A 19,015-nucleotide genomic window follows, 5' to 3' on the forward strand; every position below is an offset into this window, starting at 1 on the left:
ACTTCTATGGTGGTCTGTTGCTTTTGTAACCAAAATTGTAGCTTGATGTTTTTGCAACTAATACAGTGTATCTAAGCATCTATTTTTATATTTGTATGTGGTCCCCCTTCCCCTTCTTAGGAAAGTAAAACTGCAGAAGAAGAAATTGAGGAAGCGTTGAAGATAGCGGGCTATAATTTTGAACAATTAAGTGTTGCTGTAAAGGTAAGCATTTTGAATGATTAAAGCCTATTGTGAATTAAGGCATGTTCTTTAAATGTGTTCATTTGGATTTTTTTTTTTACTGAAGTTGGAGCTTAGCACTGAGTTATTGAACAGGATAATCTAATGGTAGAGAAACATACAAAAGAATGGAAAACTCCCATGGCCTGCTGAGATTGGTCTCTTAGCATTGTTGTGCTAGCAGCCTACTGAAACTGGAGCACTATTAAGGAACCACGATTCTTTCTTGCTGTGAGCTGAAGTTTGTCTTGAAAGTATCGTAGATCATCTTTCTAACGTTGCGCATTACTCAGCTGAATACCCTAACACAGAGTCTTGTTCTCTTTCCTTCCTTACTCCATCCCCCAAAAGAGAGACTCACTTGGTGACAAAAGCAAACTCCTAAGCACCTAATAACAACAAATTAACAACCAAGGCAATCAAAAGAGTATAGCAGATGTGGGAGTTAAGACCTTAACATATGAATTTGGGAGGGGGGCAGACAAAATTCACCCTATAACAGCCTGCCCTCTGAAACCCACCTCCAGATTCATGTCCTTTTCACATGCAAAATACATTCACCCCATCCCTTCAGCATCAAGTCTAAGACCAGAATCTAATCTAAATATCTTCTAAATCAGGTATGGCTGGGGTTCAGGGTATGATTCAGTTTTTCCAACATTGGTTGTACAGGTATGGGATTGCTGTTCCTATTCTAAAAGGGAGAAATTGGAAGGAAAAAAAATGGGTCATACATCTTAAGCAATAATTCTTTGTCAAAAACTGCAAAGATGTGGAATAGTTAACATTTTAACTCAAGTATGTTTTTTTAATATTATATATTAAGGTTCTTTCATTTAAGGAATCCTTCCAGAGACAAATTCAGCTATCCAGAGTGGCTCTTCCTGTAATGATAAAAAGGAATAAGAAATTTAGAAAACGTAGTGGATTTTCTAGGCCTTTTTGCCAGTTTATTGGTACTCAGTGTCAACAAAGGTGTGATCTTGATGACAAGTAACAGGATTTAAAGTTGGAATCTTATAACTTATTCCATTTTTATCACCTAATCTCCTTTGTGTTGTTATTTTGAAAGGTCTAATAAGTACCTGTTACTTTTAAAATTATTTAAACAGTACAATTTCTATAAAATAAAAATACCAAATTAGGTCTTTGTATTATGTTCTTTCCAGATGCTTGAACACATACACAGTGAAACAAAAGCAGAAACAGTCAGTCTTATAGAGGTTCTGGAGAAACAGTTTGATCAACTTTTTACTTCTCTTGATTCCAGGTAATAACTTAAAAATATAGATTCAGGGTGCCTGGGTGGCTCAAGTGTCCATCTCTTGATTTCAGCTGAGATCATGATCTCACAGTTCCTAGATTTGAGCCCTGTATCAGGCTCTATGCTGACAGTGCAGGGCCTGCTTGGGATTCCCTCTCTGCCCCTCCCTTGAGCATGCTAGGTCTCTGTCTCTCTCAAAATAAATAACTAAAACTTAAAAAAAAATAGAAACTCAGTGAAACTGAAGTTTTTAACATTAGCTTGTCACTTTATTTCTTTGTATAAATTGAAATAATGAGTAACTTTTGAATGAGTTTGGAAGGTAATGGGTGATTCCTACAGGTTGATGTCTACAACTTGAAAACAACAATTTGTACATTTTAAAAACTTTTTGGCTATTTGCCATCTGGTTCTAAAGCTAACTTAAATAAGCTTCTTTCTTAAAGCAGCACAGAAAATTATTTTAAAAATCTGAATCCATGTTGCAGAATTTTGCTTACTTGAAAAATGCAAACATGCTTTTTCTTCTGCATCATTCCATCATTTTTCATTGTTTATTTGCATCAGAGAAAGTAATAACTAACACTCATTTCTAGACATACCACACAGTTACATATCCATCACTTTAAAAACTCTGATATACATGATCTTTAATTTTTTTCTTTCAAAATTTTATTTAAATTCAAGTTATCATATAATGTAGTTTTGGTTTCAGAAGTGGAATTTAGTGATTCTTCACCCAGTGCTCATCCCAAGTGCTCTCCTTAATGCCTATTACCTATTTAGCCCATACCCCCTACCTCCAGCAACCTTCAGTTTGTTCTCTATAGTTAAGTCTTATTTGCCTCCATCTATTTTTCTTATTTTTCCTTCCCTTCCCCTATGTTCATCTGTTTCTTAACAAAATCATATGGTGAAATCATATGGTATTTGTCTTTCTGTGACTTATTTCACTTAGCATAATACACTCTAGCTCCATCCATGTTGTTGCAAATGGCAAGATTTCATTCTTTTTGATGCCTAATATTCCGTGTATGTGTATACACACACACACACACACACACACACACACACACACACATATATATATATATATATATATATATATATATATATATAGGGTGGTATTGTATACATATATATGCACCCATGTGTATGTATACGTGTATATGTATATATATATATATATATATATATATATAGTATATGTATATGTACGTATACATAATACATTTTCTTTATTCATTAGTTGATGGACATTTGGGCTCTTTCTGTAATTTGGCTATTGTTGAAGTGCTGCTATAAATATTGGAGTTCATGTGCCCCTTCAAATTGGAAAGATAAAGACAGAACTACCCTATGACTCAGCAATTGCACTCCTAAGTATTTATCCAAAGGATACAAAAATACACCTTTAATAATTTTTAATCACATTTTTCTTTTTTTTTTAATTTTTTAAAATGTTTATTTATTCATTTTGAGAGAGAAAGCATGAACAGGGGAGGGGCAGAGAGAGAGAGAGAGAGAGAGAGAGAGAGAGAGAATCCCAAGCAGGCTTCACCCTGTGAGAGCAGAGCCCAACATGGGGCTTGATCCCACAAACAGAGATCACCACCTGAGCCGAGATCATGACCTGAACCAAAATCAAGAGTCAGATGCTTAAACAACTGAGCCACCCAGGTGCCTCCAATTTTTAATCACATTTTTCAATTCAAGAAATAGGATCATAAAAGTTTCAACATGCCAAAAGTAATATAATTAGTAACAGTATTTGTCCATGGACTCTTAGTGCTTTTTTCTTTTTTTTAATCCCATTAGGATGCCTCGGACATAGTCTTCAATATACTATGAATGAAATAGGTTGATTTCTTTAGTCTTCCATATTGGTATTATCGATATCACATGTGGTCGTTAATTATAACTTTAAGTTACAAGTCATGTGCATGCATTTTAAACTTTTTTATGGTGCAAAATATACATAACAAAGATTACCTTGTTAGTTATTTTTTAATGTCCAGTTTAGTGCCATATGATAATTTTATGTTTAGCTTTTTGAGGAAACACCAAAGTTTTCCACTGTAGCTATACATTTTACATTCCCACCAGTAGTACATGGGGTTCCAGTTTCCTCACCAACAATGTTGTTTTCTGGGTTTTTTTAATAATCATATCCTAATGAATATGAAACACTAATCTTGTGGGTTTTTGCATTTTCCTCATGACTGGTTGGTTATGTTGAGTATTTTTTCATGTGCGTATTTATTCCTCATTTATATATCTTTTTTGAAGAAAAGTCTATTCAGGTCCTTTTTTTGGACTGGATTATTTATTTTGTTGTTGGGTTGTTGGGTTGTAGAAGTTCTTTATACATTAATGATATTAATCCTGTATCAGATCTGTCGTTTTCAGAGACTTTTTTCCCATTCTGTGGATTGCCTTTTCACTCTTTGCCTTTTCATGAAAGTTATTGATAAAGTTCTATTTATTTTTTTCTTTTGTTTCCTGTGCTTTTGGTGTCCTATCTAAGAAATCATCACTGAATCTAATGTTACGAAGCTTTTGCCCTATGTTTTCTTCTAAGAATTTTACAGTTTTAGCTGTTACACTTAGTCTTTGATTGATTTTGAGTGAACTTTTGTGTATGGTATGAGAGAAGGGTCCAATTTCATTCTTTTCCATGTGAATGTCTTTTCTCAGCACCTTTTGTTGAAAAGATGGTTTTTTCTCTGTTGAATGTCTTGGCATGCTTGTCAGTACTCAGTTAACCATATCTTGTGAGGGTTTATTTCTGGGATCTCTGTTCCATCAGTCTGTCTGTTCTTATGCCAGTAGCACACTTTTTTGATTACCATAGCTTTGTAGCAAGTTTTGAAATTGGGTTGTGTGAGTTCTCCAACTTTGTTCTTTTTCAAAACTGTTTTGGCAATTTGTGGTCCCTTGAGATTCCGTATGACTTTTTTAGGGTGGGTTTTTCTGTTCTGCCTGAAACATCACTGAGATTTTGATAGAGACTGCATTGCATTGTAGATTGCTTTGGGTGGTATTGTCAACAATATTAGGTCTTCCAATCCATGAATGTGGGATGTCTTTCCTCTTATTTTTGTCTTCTTTCATTTCTTTCAGTAATCTGGCATAGTGTGTAAGTGTACAGACTGTTCCCTCCTTGTCTGTTTATTCCTAACTATATTCTTTTGTGTTTTGTGTTAAAGGAATTGTTTTCTTAATTTCCTTTTCAGACTGTTAATGTATAGAAATGTGTCTAGTTTTTGTGTGTTGATTTTGTAGCCTACATCTTTGCTAAATTCATTTATCAGCCCTGCTAGTATATTTATGGCCTCTTTAGCGTTTTGTACATACAAAATCATGTCATGTGCAAAAATAGATAATTTAAACTTCTTTTTAATTTGGGTGTCTTTTATTTATTTTTTGCCTAATACTCTGGCTAGAACGTAACAATAATATGTTAAATAGCATTGGCCAAAACACATCCTGATCTTGCTTCTGATCTTAGTGAAGAACTGACAGCTTTTTCTCTAACTAGTGTAATGTTAGCTGTGGGTTTTTCATATATAGCCTTTACGTTGATGTAATCTCCCTCAATTCCTGTTTCTTTTAGTGTTTTTATAATGAAAGGGTGTTGAAATATGTCATCCTTTTTCTAAATTTTTTTAACGTTTATTTATTATCAAGAGACAGAGAGAGACAGAGCATGATCATGGGAGGGGGAGACATCAGAGAGAGGGGGAGACACAGAATCCGAAGCAGGCTCCAGGCTCTGAGCTGTCAGCACAGAGCCTGATGCAGGTCTCGAACTCACCGCGAGATCATGGCCTGAGCTGAAGTTGGACGTTTAACCAACTGAGCCCCCCAGGTGTCCCTATGTCATCCTTTTTCTGCATCGATTGAGGGGATCATGTAGGGATTTTCACTTCTTTCTGCTGTGGTATTAATGTTGTGGTATTAACGTTCATTGATTTTCATGTGTTGAATCATCTGTGCAATGTAGGAATAAATCCCACTTGGTCATGATGTATTCTCCTTTTAATATGCTGCTGAATTCAATTTGCTAATATTTTGTTGAGGATTTTGCATATAATAATCATAATCATATTTGTAGTTTTCTTGTAGTGTCTGCATATGGCTTTGATAATGCTGGCCTCTTAGAATAAGTTAGAAAGTGTTCCCAGCCCTTCAATTTTTTGGAAGGGTTTGAGGAGGATTGTTGTTAATTCTTTAAATTTTTCATAGAATTCACCACTGCAGCCATCTGGCCCAGGGCTTTTCTTTGATAGCTCGTGGGTTGGAGCCCTGTGTCAGGTTCTGTGCTGACAGCTCAGAGCCTGGAGCCTGCTTCCGATTTCTGTGTCTTCTTCCTCTGTCTCTGTTCCTCCTCCCACTCATGCTCTCTCTCTTTCAAAAATAAATAAACATTTAAAAAAATAAAAAAATAAAATCTTATTGTATATTTATGTGTTATGTGTGTGTTGATGGAAATTTTAAAATGTGAAGGCACATCACTTTTGAGAAATGAATACAAATGGGTCTTTGAAATGGCACAAGTGATTACAAGATAGGATTTCTCTTTTAGGTAGAATCATCTCGGGTCTGTCTTCTGTAATTCTGTGACATGACAATTATATCCTGCTTTTTCTGTAGTTATCCATACATAGTTTTCAATTGTAATACATTTCAGTTGAATTGAATGCCTCATTTACCATGTTCATAAACTAGTGAAATTACCCTTTTGTTACTACTCACGTACTATAGACTTACTTTCATGTGCATATTTATAAAATGCTGTAAAATAATTTTGGGATCTTATATGAAGGAAAAAGAACCTGTGTGAAGAAGTAGTAAGAAATACAGATGATTATCTGTCAAATGTAATAATGGCTAAAAGCTACATTGAAGAGAAAAAAAATGATTTGGCTGCAGCTATGAAGATAGCAAGAGAGTTAAAATCAGCACCTTCTTTAAGGACTTATTGTGACCTGAATCAGGTAATTTTAATAGATCATAATATAAATTATTTCTGAAGTGTATTATTTTACATGCTTTGGAATATACTATTTAAGACTTAAGAAGAATATATTTTTAGATTATCCTAATTTATTTGGCCTCAATTCTTAGTTTGAATTCTAAGACAAACATTAATTTATTTAGCCTTTTGTTATTTACCAGTTAGGGAAATGGTTCAGTAAGGTCTTTATAACACACAATCCGAAAGCAAGTAGGGTGACATTGAGTTGAAAATTGATGTTCCTAAGATATTTGAATAAAAAATGAGGATATATAAGGGCAGCAAACTTAATGGGACTTGTTTTTCTTTTCATGATATGAATTTAGATATGTCTGTCAGCTCGTAAAAACTTAATTCAAAAGACGCCTGGTGGCAGTTGAGCGTCTGACTCTTGATTTGGGCTCAGGTCATGATCCCAGGGTCACAGGCTCAAGCCCTGCATTGGGCTCTGTGCTGAGCATGGAGCCTGCTTAAGAGTGTCTGTCTGTCTCTCAAAAAAAAAAAAAAAAGTCTCTCTCTCTCTCTCTCTCTCTTCCCCCCCCACTTCTCCCTCACTCATGCTCTGCTTGCTTTCTCTCTCTCTAAAATAAAATTTAACTTAAAGATCTCATTCAGGGTTTTCCCCCCTTCTTCCTGCCTCTCCGAATATGCAGGTCAAGAGATAGGGTGTGTCCAGTATGTCCTGTCATCTATCCAGGTGCCTAGGGAGCATAGTTGGGCAAAAATAAAAACATGTTTCTGATGAGATTGTTTGACAAGACAGGGTTAACCATTGATCTTTTTTTCTGAGTTCTACCTTGCTTTCTTTGGATATAGATCCTACTCTATTGTCTTTGAATCCTCATGGCCTCATTTCCCACAGATAAGCATGTGTTTGGGAAGAACTGAGGTATAAAATAGAAGCCATTGGTTTTTCTGCCTTCAAAGTCTATAAGTGAAGGGTGAAGAGTTTGTCACCATCTTACTTGGTCAGGCCTCTCTCCAGTTGTATTACACATGAGGCATTAGGAGGTGTAAAAAAGTGATAAGATTTGGTCTTCTCCCTAGTTAGATTCATTAAGAAGATGAGGCAAAAAAGACATTTGAGGATAGCAGTGCAAGTGCAGAGTGAATCTGATCAGAATTTTCTGTGATTACATAACTATATTCTATTTGTTAACTACTGTCTTTTGTTGTTATCTGTTATTTATATCTCTAAAAGATTTTAAATTTTGTTAGGGAAAAAATTCATAAACACTTGATTTGCTCTCATTGGATGCCTAAAATCAAACCTTGAACACATTAACTAGTAAAACACTTATTAAAGGATATAGTTTTAATTCTAAAATCTTAATTTGTTTTAGCGATAATTATTTTTTAAAAATTTCACATCTGAGTAACACTTCTCTTCTGATTCTAGATTATCCGTACTTTGAAATTAACATTTGAGAGTGAATTGTTACAAGTTAGCACTCTAAAACTAAGGAATTCTCCCAGGTAAGAAGTTATAACTCAGGAGAACATAACAATTAAGTATAAAATGTATTAGAGCCTAGATTTATTAAATAGCAAGCAATTATAAATTGAAATTTGGGTCACAAATGTTTCCCAAATTAACAACCATATAATGTAATAGTAACTTATACATTAGAAAAAAATTGTTATATGATATTTGTCTTTCTCTGACTAATTTCGCTTAGCATAATACTCATATGAGGACTTTAAGACACAGAACAGATGAACACAAGGGAAAGGAAGCAAAAATAATATAAAAACAAGGAGGGGAACAAAACAGACTCTTAAATATGGAGAACAAACAGGGTTACTGGAGGGCTTGTGGGAGGGGAGATGGGCTAAAAATGGATAAGGGACATTAAGGAATCTACTCCTGAAATCATTGTTGCATTATATGCTAACTAACTTAGATGTAAATTTTAAAAATTAAATATAAAAAAAGGAAAAAGAAAAAAATTGTTGTCTTTTAGGGTTTTTCATGTCAGCAACTGACTTTTAAAGAAAGTAACAAATTTGTATTAGAGCATTTAAAAATGTTCTGTCTTAGAGTTTAATGTCAGCAACTGACTTTTATAGAAAGTAATAGTAAAAGTATAGGAAGTAATAGTTTACTTTTATAGAAAGTAATAGTTCAGTTCAGCTGACTTTTAGAGAAAGTAATAAACTTGGATTAGAACATTTACTTACATGCTAGTGTTTTATTTCAGGTTGAATATGAATTGTAGTGAGATCATCTGTATGTTCAACAATATGGGAAAGATTGAATTTGAGAGCTTAACAAAGTAAGTATAAGAATGGCAACATGCCATTAATATCTGATAGAGTCTAAGAAACAGAAAAATTACCTAAGAGACAGGAAAATTGATGTGTTGTATGTATGATTCAAAAGCTGTAAAATAATATAAAGGGCAACGGTTTCTATCCATTAAATTCTGTGTGATATATTTAAGAATGAAACGACCTGGAATCAGTATTAAATGATATATATGTGAAAGTTATCTTTGAGATTCATTCGTTCAGACAGGATTGAACACTGATTTTGTTCTAAGCACTAACATGCTAAACATTATATATGTCAGAGAAGTTACAGTAAGTAGAGGATGACATATGTAAACAATAAAGTGAATAATTGCTATGATAGTAATATATACAGAATTTAATGGAGATGCAAAGGAAAGGAATGGTCCATTTTTGGTGGTAACAATCGATTTGGGAAAAGGAAAATTTTATCTATGAAAAATGACTAACAATTGGAAAGGCAATCAAAAAGGAGGGACGCATCATAACAGAAAGAAAGGTATGGTCAGTGAGATAACATACTACATTCAGGGAACTGCATATATAATTTCACTTGGTAGACGATACATATAAGCTAAATCCTGAAGACTTTGTATGCTGTGCAGCAGTTTGGACTTTTTTTTTCTACATCCATGTTATCCAATATGGTATCCATTAACCACATGTGCCCATTTAAATTTAAGCACAAATTAATTAAAACAAAGTTAAAAGAAAAAATTGGAGGGGTGCCTGGCTGGCTCAGTCAGTAGAGCATGTGACTCTTGATCTTGGGGTCATGAGTTCGAGCCTCACGTTGATCGTAGAGATTACTTAAAAAAAAATTGAAAAATTGGATTCCTTAATTGTACTAGCACATTTCAGGTGCTCAGTAGTAGCCACTTGTGGTTAGTAGCTACCATGTTGGACAGTCCCACACTTGCATTATCATGGAAAGCTCTATTGGACAGCACAGCTATAGACAGTTGAAAACCACTAAAAGATGATTTCAACATGAAAATAAAATAATTAGTTTGAATTTTAAAAAGATAACTTTGGTGGCTATTTATAGGATTATTTGGAAAGGAGTATGAGGCTAGAGGCTGAAGGATCAGTGGGGCTATTGTATCAATAGTCTCAGCAAATGATGAGAAACGAAACATAGGTAGTATCACTAGAGAGCAATAGATATGACAAATGCTAAGTAGGGAAAATTGATAAAACTTATTGTTTGAGTGTGATAAATGAGGGAAAGAGAAGCATCCTTTACAGGCCTGGCTTTGGTGATTAAGTTGATGGATTGGTATTCACCAAGATTGGGACTACAAGAAGAAAATTGGGGAGTTGGGGATAGTAGACATGTTGAGTTATTGTTGTTGATGAGATGTATGGGGGGAAATGTCCAGAGAGCAGTTAGCTACATGTGCTAAAACTTAAGAAAAGGTCTTGAACTTGATTCTAGGTTTAGGATTAGTCAGAATACAGATGGTTTAGAAACCCACCGAAAGAAAATAAGTTCATTCAATTTTAAGTGGTATGTGTCCAGGGGAAATCATCCCTCAGGGAGCATCACATTCATTTCCTTCTAGAGTTTAGCCCACAGTGTTAAAAGGTCAGGAACAGACATGAGCAGATCTGCTTTAAGCCAGGTAAACTCCTGTAAGCCAAATTCACAAAACTGAATGCCAGTTTAGCCAGAATGCTAGTTTATTAACTTAATGGACAAATACAATTGCCACAAGGACTAGGATAGTTGTGTTGGGATTCTTTTCTAGTCCAGACAGGCCTAAGAAGTGAAATTATCAAAAATTTCTTTGTTTGCAGTCTTGTTTGGAATAAAGGGGAAAAGATTAATCAAGTAGCTTAATAGCATTAGGCTTAGATAGCACATTTCTTACCTCAGAGGAAAGACCCTGCCAGAGGTCTAGAGTGCCAGTCCTTGGGCTCAGGGCATCTTCCCCCAGGTGTGGAGCCCTGTACCATATTTGTCTGTGACCTTACTTTTGTGCTTCCATGGATAATCATCAGTCTTTGCAATGAATACATTCTTCTAGATATTTCCATAACTTGAATATTGTCACTATTGAACATTTTTAGTATCAAAAGCTATTCTGTCTCTTTAAGAGTCTGCATATATCTTGTTTTGATTTTAAATTTAATTCAGAGTAGTCTTAAATTTTTTCCTAGTTTTAAGAGAGGGTACACTGTAATCTGCTTCTACTTATTACAGGTGGTAATTAGACAATGGGTTTGCCCAGTAAGAGTAGGTACTGACATAAGTCAAGGACAGTACCTTGGAAAAATATTAAATTTTAAAACTGAAAAAGGGCAACCTGCAAAAACAAAACAAAACAAGATTGAGAAGGAGTAGGCAGAGATTGAAGAACAAATGGGAGCAAGTGGTGCTCTAGAAGTCAAAGGAGGAGTTTGAGACTGGACTTGGTGGACAGTGTTAAATATCCCAGGTCAAATGAGAGTTGTTATAAAAAGGAATGTGTGGTTTGCAAAGTTGTGTACATATACATATCCTCAGATACACATATCTTTTGAATTCAACGTGTATTCAAAGCATACCTTTTGTTGGAAGAAACAGATAATGTGTCATTGCTGAATCTAATTGGCCTTGTTAGTTCTTATTTCTAAAATGCTTTTTATTTTTTTATTTAAAAAAATTACTTTTAAGTTTATTTATTTTGAGAGACAGAGCAGAGGAGGGGCAGAGAGAGAGGGAGAGAGAGAGAATATCAGGCAGCTTTTGTGCTGTCAGCCCAGAGCCCAATGCAGGGCTCAAACTCATGAACCATGAGATCATGACCTGAGCTGAAACCAGAGTCCAACGCTTAACCAACTGAGCCACCCAGGCACCCCTAAAATGCCATTTATTTATTTATTTACCCATCCCAGCCGAGGATTTATTGGCATAAATGCAACCATATCAAAACATAAGTTACGAAAATCACAGTCACGATGTGCCCCCTCCTCCCAGCCCAGGCCCCTAAAACCCCCTTCTGAGAGAGGGAAGGAAAGGAAGAGGGAGCCCCCAAACTGCCTAAGAATGCCGCAGCCCCTGGGCCCGTGCAGGGCCAGCCCGGCCAGGGTGGCAGAAGCCGGATGCCGCCCCAGCGCATCCGGTAGTCAGTGGAGCAGGACAGCTCGCACAGCTGGCTCTTGAAGTCCAGATTGATGGTGAAATCCAGGTCACGATTATTCTTGGCATTGGGCCACATGCCAATGGTGCCAAAGATCTCCTTGCCCGTCTTCACGGTCAGGTAGTCTTCCATGTAGAGCACGGTCTGCTTCCAGCCCTAAAATGTTTTCTCAGTGATGATTTGTGATGAAGCTAAATTCGTAATGGGTTAACTAAAAGACAAGCTTTTTGAGACTCCATCTCATTTCTTTGATAGAATTTCTGTACTTGTAGATTTGATAGCCTAAATCTATGTGGATATGTGAAGAAGATAGAAAAACATGGAGGCAACCATATAAACGATTAGCTGTAGGTTAGTGGCTACCAAATAATACCTCCCGAAGGGTTCAGACTAAAGGTGGTTTTTAGACTAGGTGGAGATTTCTAATGATCTGTTCAGGATTGTACCCTTCACTGTTTCCTATACTTTATTTTTAAGCTAGGGAATTAGAAGAAATAACCATAATTTAAAAATCAAACAGCTAAGCCAAATCACAATTATTTTTTAAGCCTATATTCACTGTTTTTTAGGACTAGAAGATTATGACATGACTGTATCAACTTTTTCCTTCAGCTTCTCATTGATTATACCTCTTGTTGACCTTTTAAAACCCCTAGGTTTCTCTTAAAAACTGAGAATAAGCTGAGGGTTGTTGGGGGGTGGGAGGGAATTGAGGGTGGGTGCTGGGCATTGAGGAGGGCACCTGTTGGGATGAGCACTGGGTGTTGTATGGAAACGAATTTGACAATAAATTTCATATTAAAAAAAAAAAACCTTAGGTTTGCTTAGGGCTGGGAATGGGCAAAAGTTCCTTCTGGGTTCTAAAATTAGATTAAAATGTTCTAAAATTAGATTATGGTGATGGTTGCACAACTGTAAATTTAGTAAAGATGATTGAGTTTCATGTTATGCAAATTATACATCAGTAAGGCTATGTAAAAGATACTTCTGAGGCACCTATACAGCTTTACCTTTTTATATGTGTCATGGTATTTTTTTAAGTTTATTTATCTTGAGAGAGAGAGCATGAGCAGGGGAGGGAGAGAGAGAGAATCCCAAGTAGGCTCCACACAGCCAGCACAGAGCCTGATGTGGGGCTCAAACTCATGAACCACAAGATAATGACCTGAGCCAAACCAGGAGTTGGATGCTCAACTGACTGAGCCACGGAGACACTCCTATATGTGTCACCTTATTAACTGTCATGTGAATAGGAAATGACTTGAATGTAGATACAAAAAATTTATGAAACAATTTAAAGTAGCCATATGCCTATGTATTTTTTTCCTCCCAACTTTTATTTATTCCAGTTAGTTAACATGCAGTGTAATATTGGTTTCTGGTACAGAATTTAGTGATCTATCACATACTTCCAACACTCAGTGCTCATCACAAGTGTTCTTAATACTTGTCTATTTTTTAAACAGACGTAATCCCCAAGAAAATGAAATGGAACAGAATGTTCAAAAGCAATATAATCATAAAAAGGAATTTTCTTGTCATGATACATACCCATCACAAGAAAAGAAAAAGATTGACGTGTCTTTCCTAACTAATGAAGCCCCACCATGTTCTTTGCAATGGGAAACCAATGATGTGCATTTAGAAGCAGAAGATTTCCAGCCACAGAAAGAGGTTGTTGCAACACCATCCCCTAAAACCATTACTATTCTGCCTCAGATGGGATCTAGCCCTGATGTGATAATTGAAGAAATTATTGAAGAAAACCTGGAAAGTGAGTGAAAATACAAAAACAAGGAAACAATATGTCTGTAATTAGAAACAAAATTAGTCCCTATATTTAATAGAAACATAGTGCTGTTATCTTATACCTTCTTCATTATGAGTTAACATCCATTGATTCCTTGTCCCTGCTTTCACATTTTCCAGAGTTAGGATAATTTTTATTTTTAATGCAATAATCTAAACTCTAAGATGTTAATTTAATGTTTGGTTTAATTGAAGTATTTGACTTTTTGGTGTTCTACACATAAACCTTATATAAAAAATGAAGATACTTGTAGAAACGATCTCATGTCTTTGTCCTTAAAGAATAGCTTCTCCTAAATCTTTGTTCTGAGATATAATCTGTTATAAAAAAATTTTTAAAGATATAACCTGTTACATAATCTGAAATAAAATCTGTCATGAATATAATAGCATCTATTTTGTAACATTTCAATGTATCATAATACTTTGATTAGATTCTCCCCATTAACTACTACTACTGTGTAGTTATATTACTGGTCTTCTTTAGGACCATTTTCAAGTTCCATTTTAGTTCTCTTCCACCCACCACTTCCCAGTCTGTTTCATTGGTTGATTCTACAGAATGACATTTTGAATGAAACAGCGGCGGGGGGGGAGGGGAAGGAACATGTTTTCAGTTGTTTCTATTGTATTTTATCACTGAAATCTCAGTGATTTAAGAAATCTATTATGACTTTACCTACTGATAACAAGGAGTCTTACCATTCCAGTATTTTGCCAATTCAAGTACAGCTTTTTAAACAGTAGTATACCATTGTCAACTTAATAAAACTAGTACAATTGCCTTTATTTCCTATTTTGATGAAGCACGCTTCACAGATTATCTTGTGGAAACACCTAGAGATCCAAAAAAGCCTTTTCAGAAAAAATCATCTTCCGCTGTTGGATCAAAAGCAGGTACTTTAGCAACTCTGAACTTGATGTTGTGGAGTTTGCTGTACGTAAAGTAACTCTTACATGGTATGAAGGCAGTGAGTAAAATGAATATTACTATCAACTAAAACTTCTTCCTTTTGAATATTAAAGGTTTTGGCTGTTATTGGCAAAAATGTTTCTGAAATTTATAACACTTCTGTCAACTGTCTCCCCAGTTACACATATTTATCTCTTTACCCCATATTCAATATGGATATTATTCTTTGTGATCTGTATTGGATAGTTAAAATGATCCACTTGTTCAGTTTTTATCATCTGTCTATACTTGACTGTCTCCAATTCCACTCCTCCTAGTTTTTGAGTTTTAAACATTTTTACTAAATGAAACATCTACATTGTTCAAAAATTATATATTAAAATACTGTGAAATTTTTACCTAACTATTCCCATTTCATTCGGTCCTTCTTTCCCTTCCACAGTTTCTTTATGCATATACAAATACACATATATTATTTTTCTAACTTGTTTTTATACAAAAACATAGCACACCGTGCACACTGTTCTGTTCTTTTAATTCCTTTTTTTTTTGTAACATTATATTCTGAACATCTTTTCAGTAGCTACACTTGGCTTCATTACTGCTGTAAACAGAATATTTTTTTCTTTTATTCTACCCTCACTACCACCCCCAGCTTCCACCAAAACATATGTCTCTTCCCCTAAATGGTGCTTAGTATTTGGCTTTGCCCAGATGTTTTTTCACCCCTTTCTAGCCAGGTAAGATTTGTGATTCAGAGTATCTATGAGCTAATTATCAGTTCTTTGGATATAGTATAAACAGGATTTTTTGAGGTATGCAAGAAGTCTATTTAATATCAATGGAGTTCTGAGTTCCAAAATATCCATAAATAAACTGATGTTTTGTTGTAATATGATAGAGTTATAGCATATCTTGACTTCAGCATCTAACTACCATGTGAACTACAATTCCACTTAAAATACCTGGCATGTAAAATAAAATAGTTGCAGTTCAGGTTATGCTAAAGGATTTAATGTTGGTAGTGGGAACTTTATCAGTCTAGTTACTATTTTGGGTTTGGACTTCTTTTTGTGGGGCTTAAGTATTCTAGAGTTTTCAATGCCACAAGACACTTAATATTCTTTTAGAGGATATTGCATTCAGTTTTTGTGAATTCATTCCTAACTTATGATTTGTTAATATGGGTTAAATATTCTTATCTAGGTTCTCCAGAGCTAGTTTTTGTAAGCCATGTAATACATCCTTGCCACTTTTATGTCCGGAAGTATTCACAAATTAAAGATGCAACAGTACTGGAAAAGAAGGTCGATCAGTTTTGCAATAAGAGTTTACACCTTGATCCTTCAGACCTTTTGGAGCTAGGTAATGAAATATTACTCCAAGCTAAAATAACAAGTTTATGTAAATATTATATAGTATTTGGCCAACCCTTATAGGCTAACCCTTATAGACCTTTTATAATACAGATTTGTTCCAGAAGCATAAAAGTTTTATAAGAGGGGTGCCTGGGTGGCTTAGTCAGTTGAGTGTCTGACTCTTGATTTTGGCTCAGGTCAAGATCTCACAGTCTGTGTGATCGAGCCCTGTGTCAGGCTCTGCGTTGACAGTGCAGAGCCTGCTTGGGTTTCTCTCTCTCCCTCTCTTTCTGCCCCTCTGCTATTTGTGCTCTCTTTGGCTCTCTCTCAAAATAAACTTAAAAGTTTTGTAGTGATATAATTTTATTTAGGTAAGTTAGCTAAATATTGACTGCTGAGTGAAGTATATATAAAACCTCAATTACAGAGTGAAAGGAGTTATTTTTTTAAATTACAAAGCCCGTCGCAGGTTATGTAATTTGCTTCCCTGTCTCCAGGGAAAATTGGCCTCTAACACGATTCCTTGTACTGTGGCTGTTAGTCCCTTGCTGTCCACATGTGAATATTGAGGATGTCATTAAACACTTAAATGAGATGCAGGAGAACACCGGTACCTGTTTCCTAGGACCCCACAGAGGGTAGTATATTTTGAGGGTACCCACACTGAGGGTTTGTGTAATTTGCCATAATTTAGGGTCTTATTGCAAATGTTTTCCTTATAATACATTGACTAAATTTGATTATAAGACGAAGCTATTATTTGTTTGATTTATTAAGAGTGAGAAAACCATCTATTAATAGCAATCAATGCCTATGTATAATACCAAAAAGTATTACCTGTTTAGTTATATAGTACTTTAAAAGTGTGACTAACTCTCAGCTTATCTGTGTAGCTTCTCAGAATATTCAAAAATTAGGATTATCGTATACTTCTGACAAAAATTAATAGTAATTTTTAACTTTAGATAACTTTTAACTGTTGAGTATCTAAGAAGAAAGAAATGTTGTATTAAACTTAACTTTTATGGCTACAAGTAATTCTCTAAAATTTAATACATGTCTGAAAGAGTTCAGCTTAGATTCAGAAAATTTTCTAAAAAAGCCAAAAAGTCATTCATTGTTTTCAATTAAGGACAATTATTATTTCAAGGCAAATAAATTTGCATGACTTAAGTACCTATATTTTGAGTAATGAGTGATAAGGGAAGAAATGTGAAATGATACTTCAGGAGGATATCCTTTTGTTCTTTTTTCCTACATATGCTCTTCACTGCAAAGGACAACAAATGTCTTCAATAGTCTTTTAACTTACCTATCAAAAAAGAATGGTTTGGGGCTCCTGGATGGCTCAGTCAGTTAAGTGTCTAACTCCTGATTTCGGCTCAGGTCATGATCTCATGGTTTGGGAGTTCAAGCCCCACATCAGGCTCTGCACTAGTGCAGGGATTTTCTCTCTCTCTCTCTCTCTCTCTCTCTCTCTCTCCCCCTCCCTCCCTCCCTCCCTCCCTCCCTCCCTCTCACGCATGTGCCTTATCTTTCTCTCTCTGAAAGTAAATGAATAAATAAACTTAAAAGAATGGTTTAATAGTGTATAGTTTAAAACTAAGAATAATTGGTTACGTAGTGTATCTACCTAAGAGAAACGTTGATGATAATCTTTAAGCCAAAATAATTGCTTACTTGGTACATCGACATAAGAGACAGGTTGATGATAATCTTTAGGCCAAATAAACATTTTGGTTAGAACTAAAATTAAAAGGTTGCCCTAATGTGCCTCTCAACTATCCTATTTTTATTAGCATGTCCAGAGGGGATTATACAGGATCCCTCTGTATATAATCAGTGGTCAGATCTACCAGTTTATCTCAGATAGGTAACTTAGTTGTTAAGAGGATGGACTCTAAGACTACTTGGATTCTCCTCCTACCTTTTTGCCACCGTCTCCATAGGGTTGTTGTGTGGAGTAAGTAAATTCAAACGTAATGTACTGAGAACATCACTGAGATCATAGTGAGCATTCAAATTCAGGCCTCCTTCTTTCTTGACCTTTTTTCCTGGTTATTAATTTGTAATTCATCTGATCTCTCCCTAAGGTCTTCCTCTGCTGCTATGTCCTTGGTTCATCTTCCCCTTCTCTGAACTCCCAGTGTGTATTTAATTTTGACATGTCACATACTGCCTTTCATTGTTTCTTTACTTTCATTCCTCTTTATCAAGAGAAGGTAATTGCTTCTTCCTTTATGCTCCCAAAGTATTTTACAGATTTCAGCATTTATATATCTGTACATCTATGTGTGCACACGCATGGATAGAAAATTTTTATTGTTGTAAGTACAGTCATTTGCCCATCTCTTTTTCTTTCTTGAGCTTCTTGATGGCAGGATGGTCTCATTCATCTTTGGTATAGTTCATAAAACATAGGTCTTCAATAAGAGACTGCTAACCTTGTTTTTAGCTCCCTATTTAGCTATATAACAGAAACTATCACAGTATACTACCTTAATTTTTTTCATAGCACCTGACATGTATATGTCCTCAGTAAATAAATGAATTAAGATTTCTTCGTGATGAAACTGATATATGTGTTCGTAAGTTAGAGCTTATTAGGTATTTTTCTCCATAAATACTGATAATGATTTGTCTTCCTCATTATTTAGGTGCAAGAATATTTGTCAACAGTATTGAAAATGGAATGTGGTGTCGAGGAACTATCACTGAATTAATTCCAATAGAAAGTGAAAATATTAGAAAATTTTGTAGTCCAACCAAATTCTCAGTCCGTGAAGTTGCACTAATACAAATATTCATGGTAGATTTTGGAAATTCTGAAGTCCTAATTGTTACGGGGTATGATGTTTTATAGTTGTTACATGTTTCTGGCCTGTTGATCATGGGGGTGGGATACTAAAGAATAAAGGAAATTGAAAATGGGGATAGAGAGGAGTAATTTATCATTCTTCACTTCTAAGGCATATAATTTGGCTCTATAATTTGTTTTACTAATTACTAAAT

General features: G+C 35.1%; 1 protein-coding gene across 1 annotated transcript in view; it reads left to right on the forward strand.

Annotated features, from left to right (window-relative positions):
* Window positions 1-19,015, forward strand: part of RNF17 (ring finger protein 17) — a 122,645-nt gene that overhangs the window by 22,899 nt on the left and 80,731 nt on the right. Inside the window, exons 5-12 of the mRNA XM_047077378.1 lie at window positions 121-204; window positions 1,392-1,492; window positions 6,315-6,486; window positions 7,906-7,982; window positions 8,708-8,782; window positions 13,390-13,697; window positions 15,852-16,010; window positions 18,661-18,850. Of these exons, the coding sequence (XP_046933334.1) occupies window positions 121-204; window positions 1,392-1,492; window positions 6,315-6,486; window positions 7,906-7,982; window positions 8,708-8,782; window positions 13,390-13,697; window positions 15,852-16,010; window positions 18,661-18,850 (1,166 nt within the window). The remainder of the gene's footprint in view (window positions 1-120; window positions 205-1,391; window positions 1,493-6,314; window positions 6,487-7,905; window positions 7,983-8,707; window positions 8,783-13,389; window positions 13,698-15,851; window positions 16,011-18,660; window positions 18,851-19,015) is intronic.

This window comes from Lynx rufus, unplaced genomic scaffold (genome assembly GCF_022079265.1).
Source record: "Lynx rufus isolate CCGP_SWC_20201006 ecotype Redwood Valley unplaced genomic scaffold, mLynRuf1.p SCAF_1, whole genome shotgun sequence".
NCBI lineage: Eukaryota > Metazoa > Chordata > Mammalia > Carnivora > Felidae > Lynx > Lynx rufus.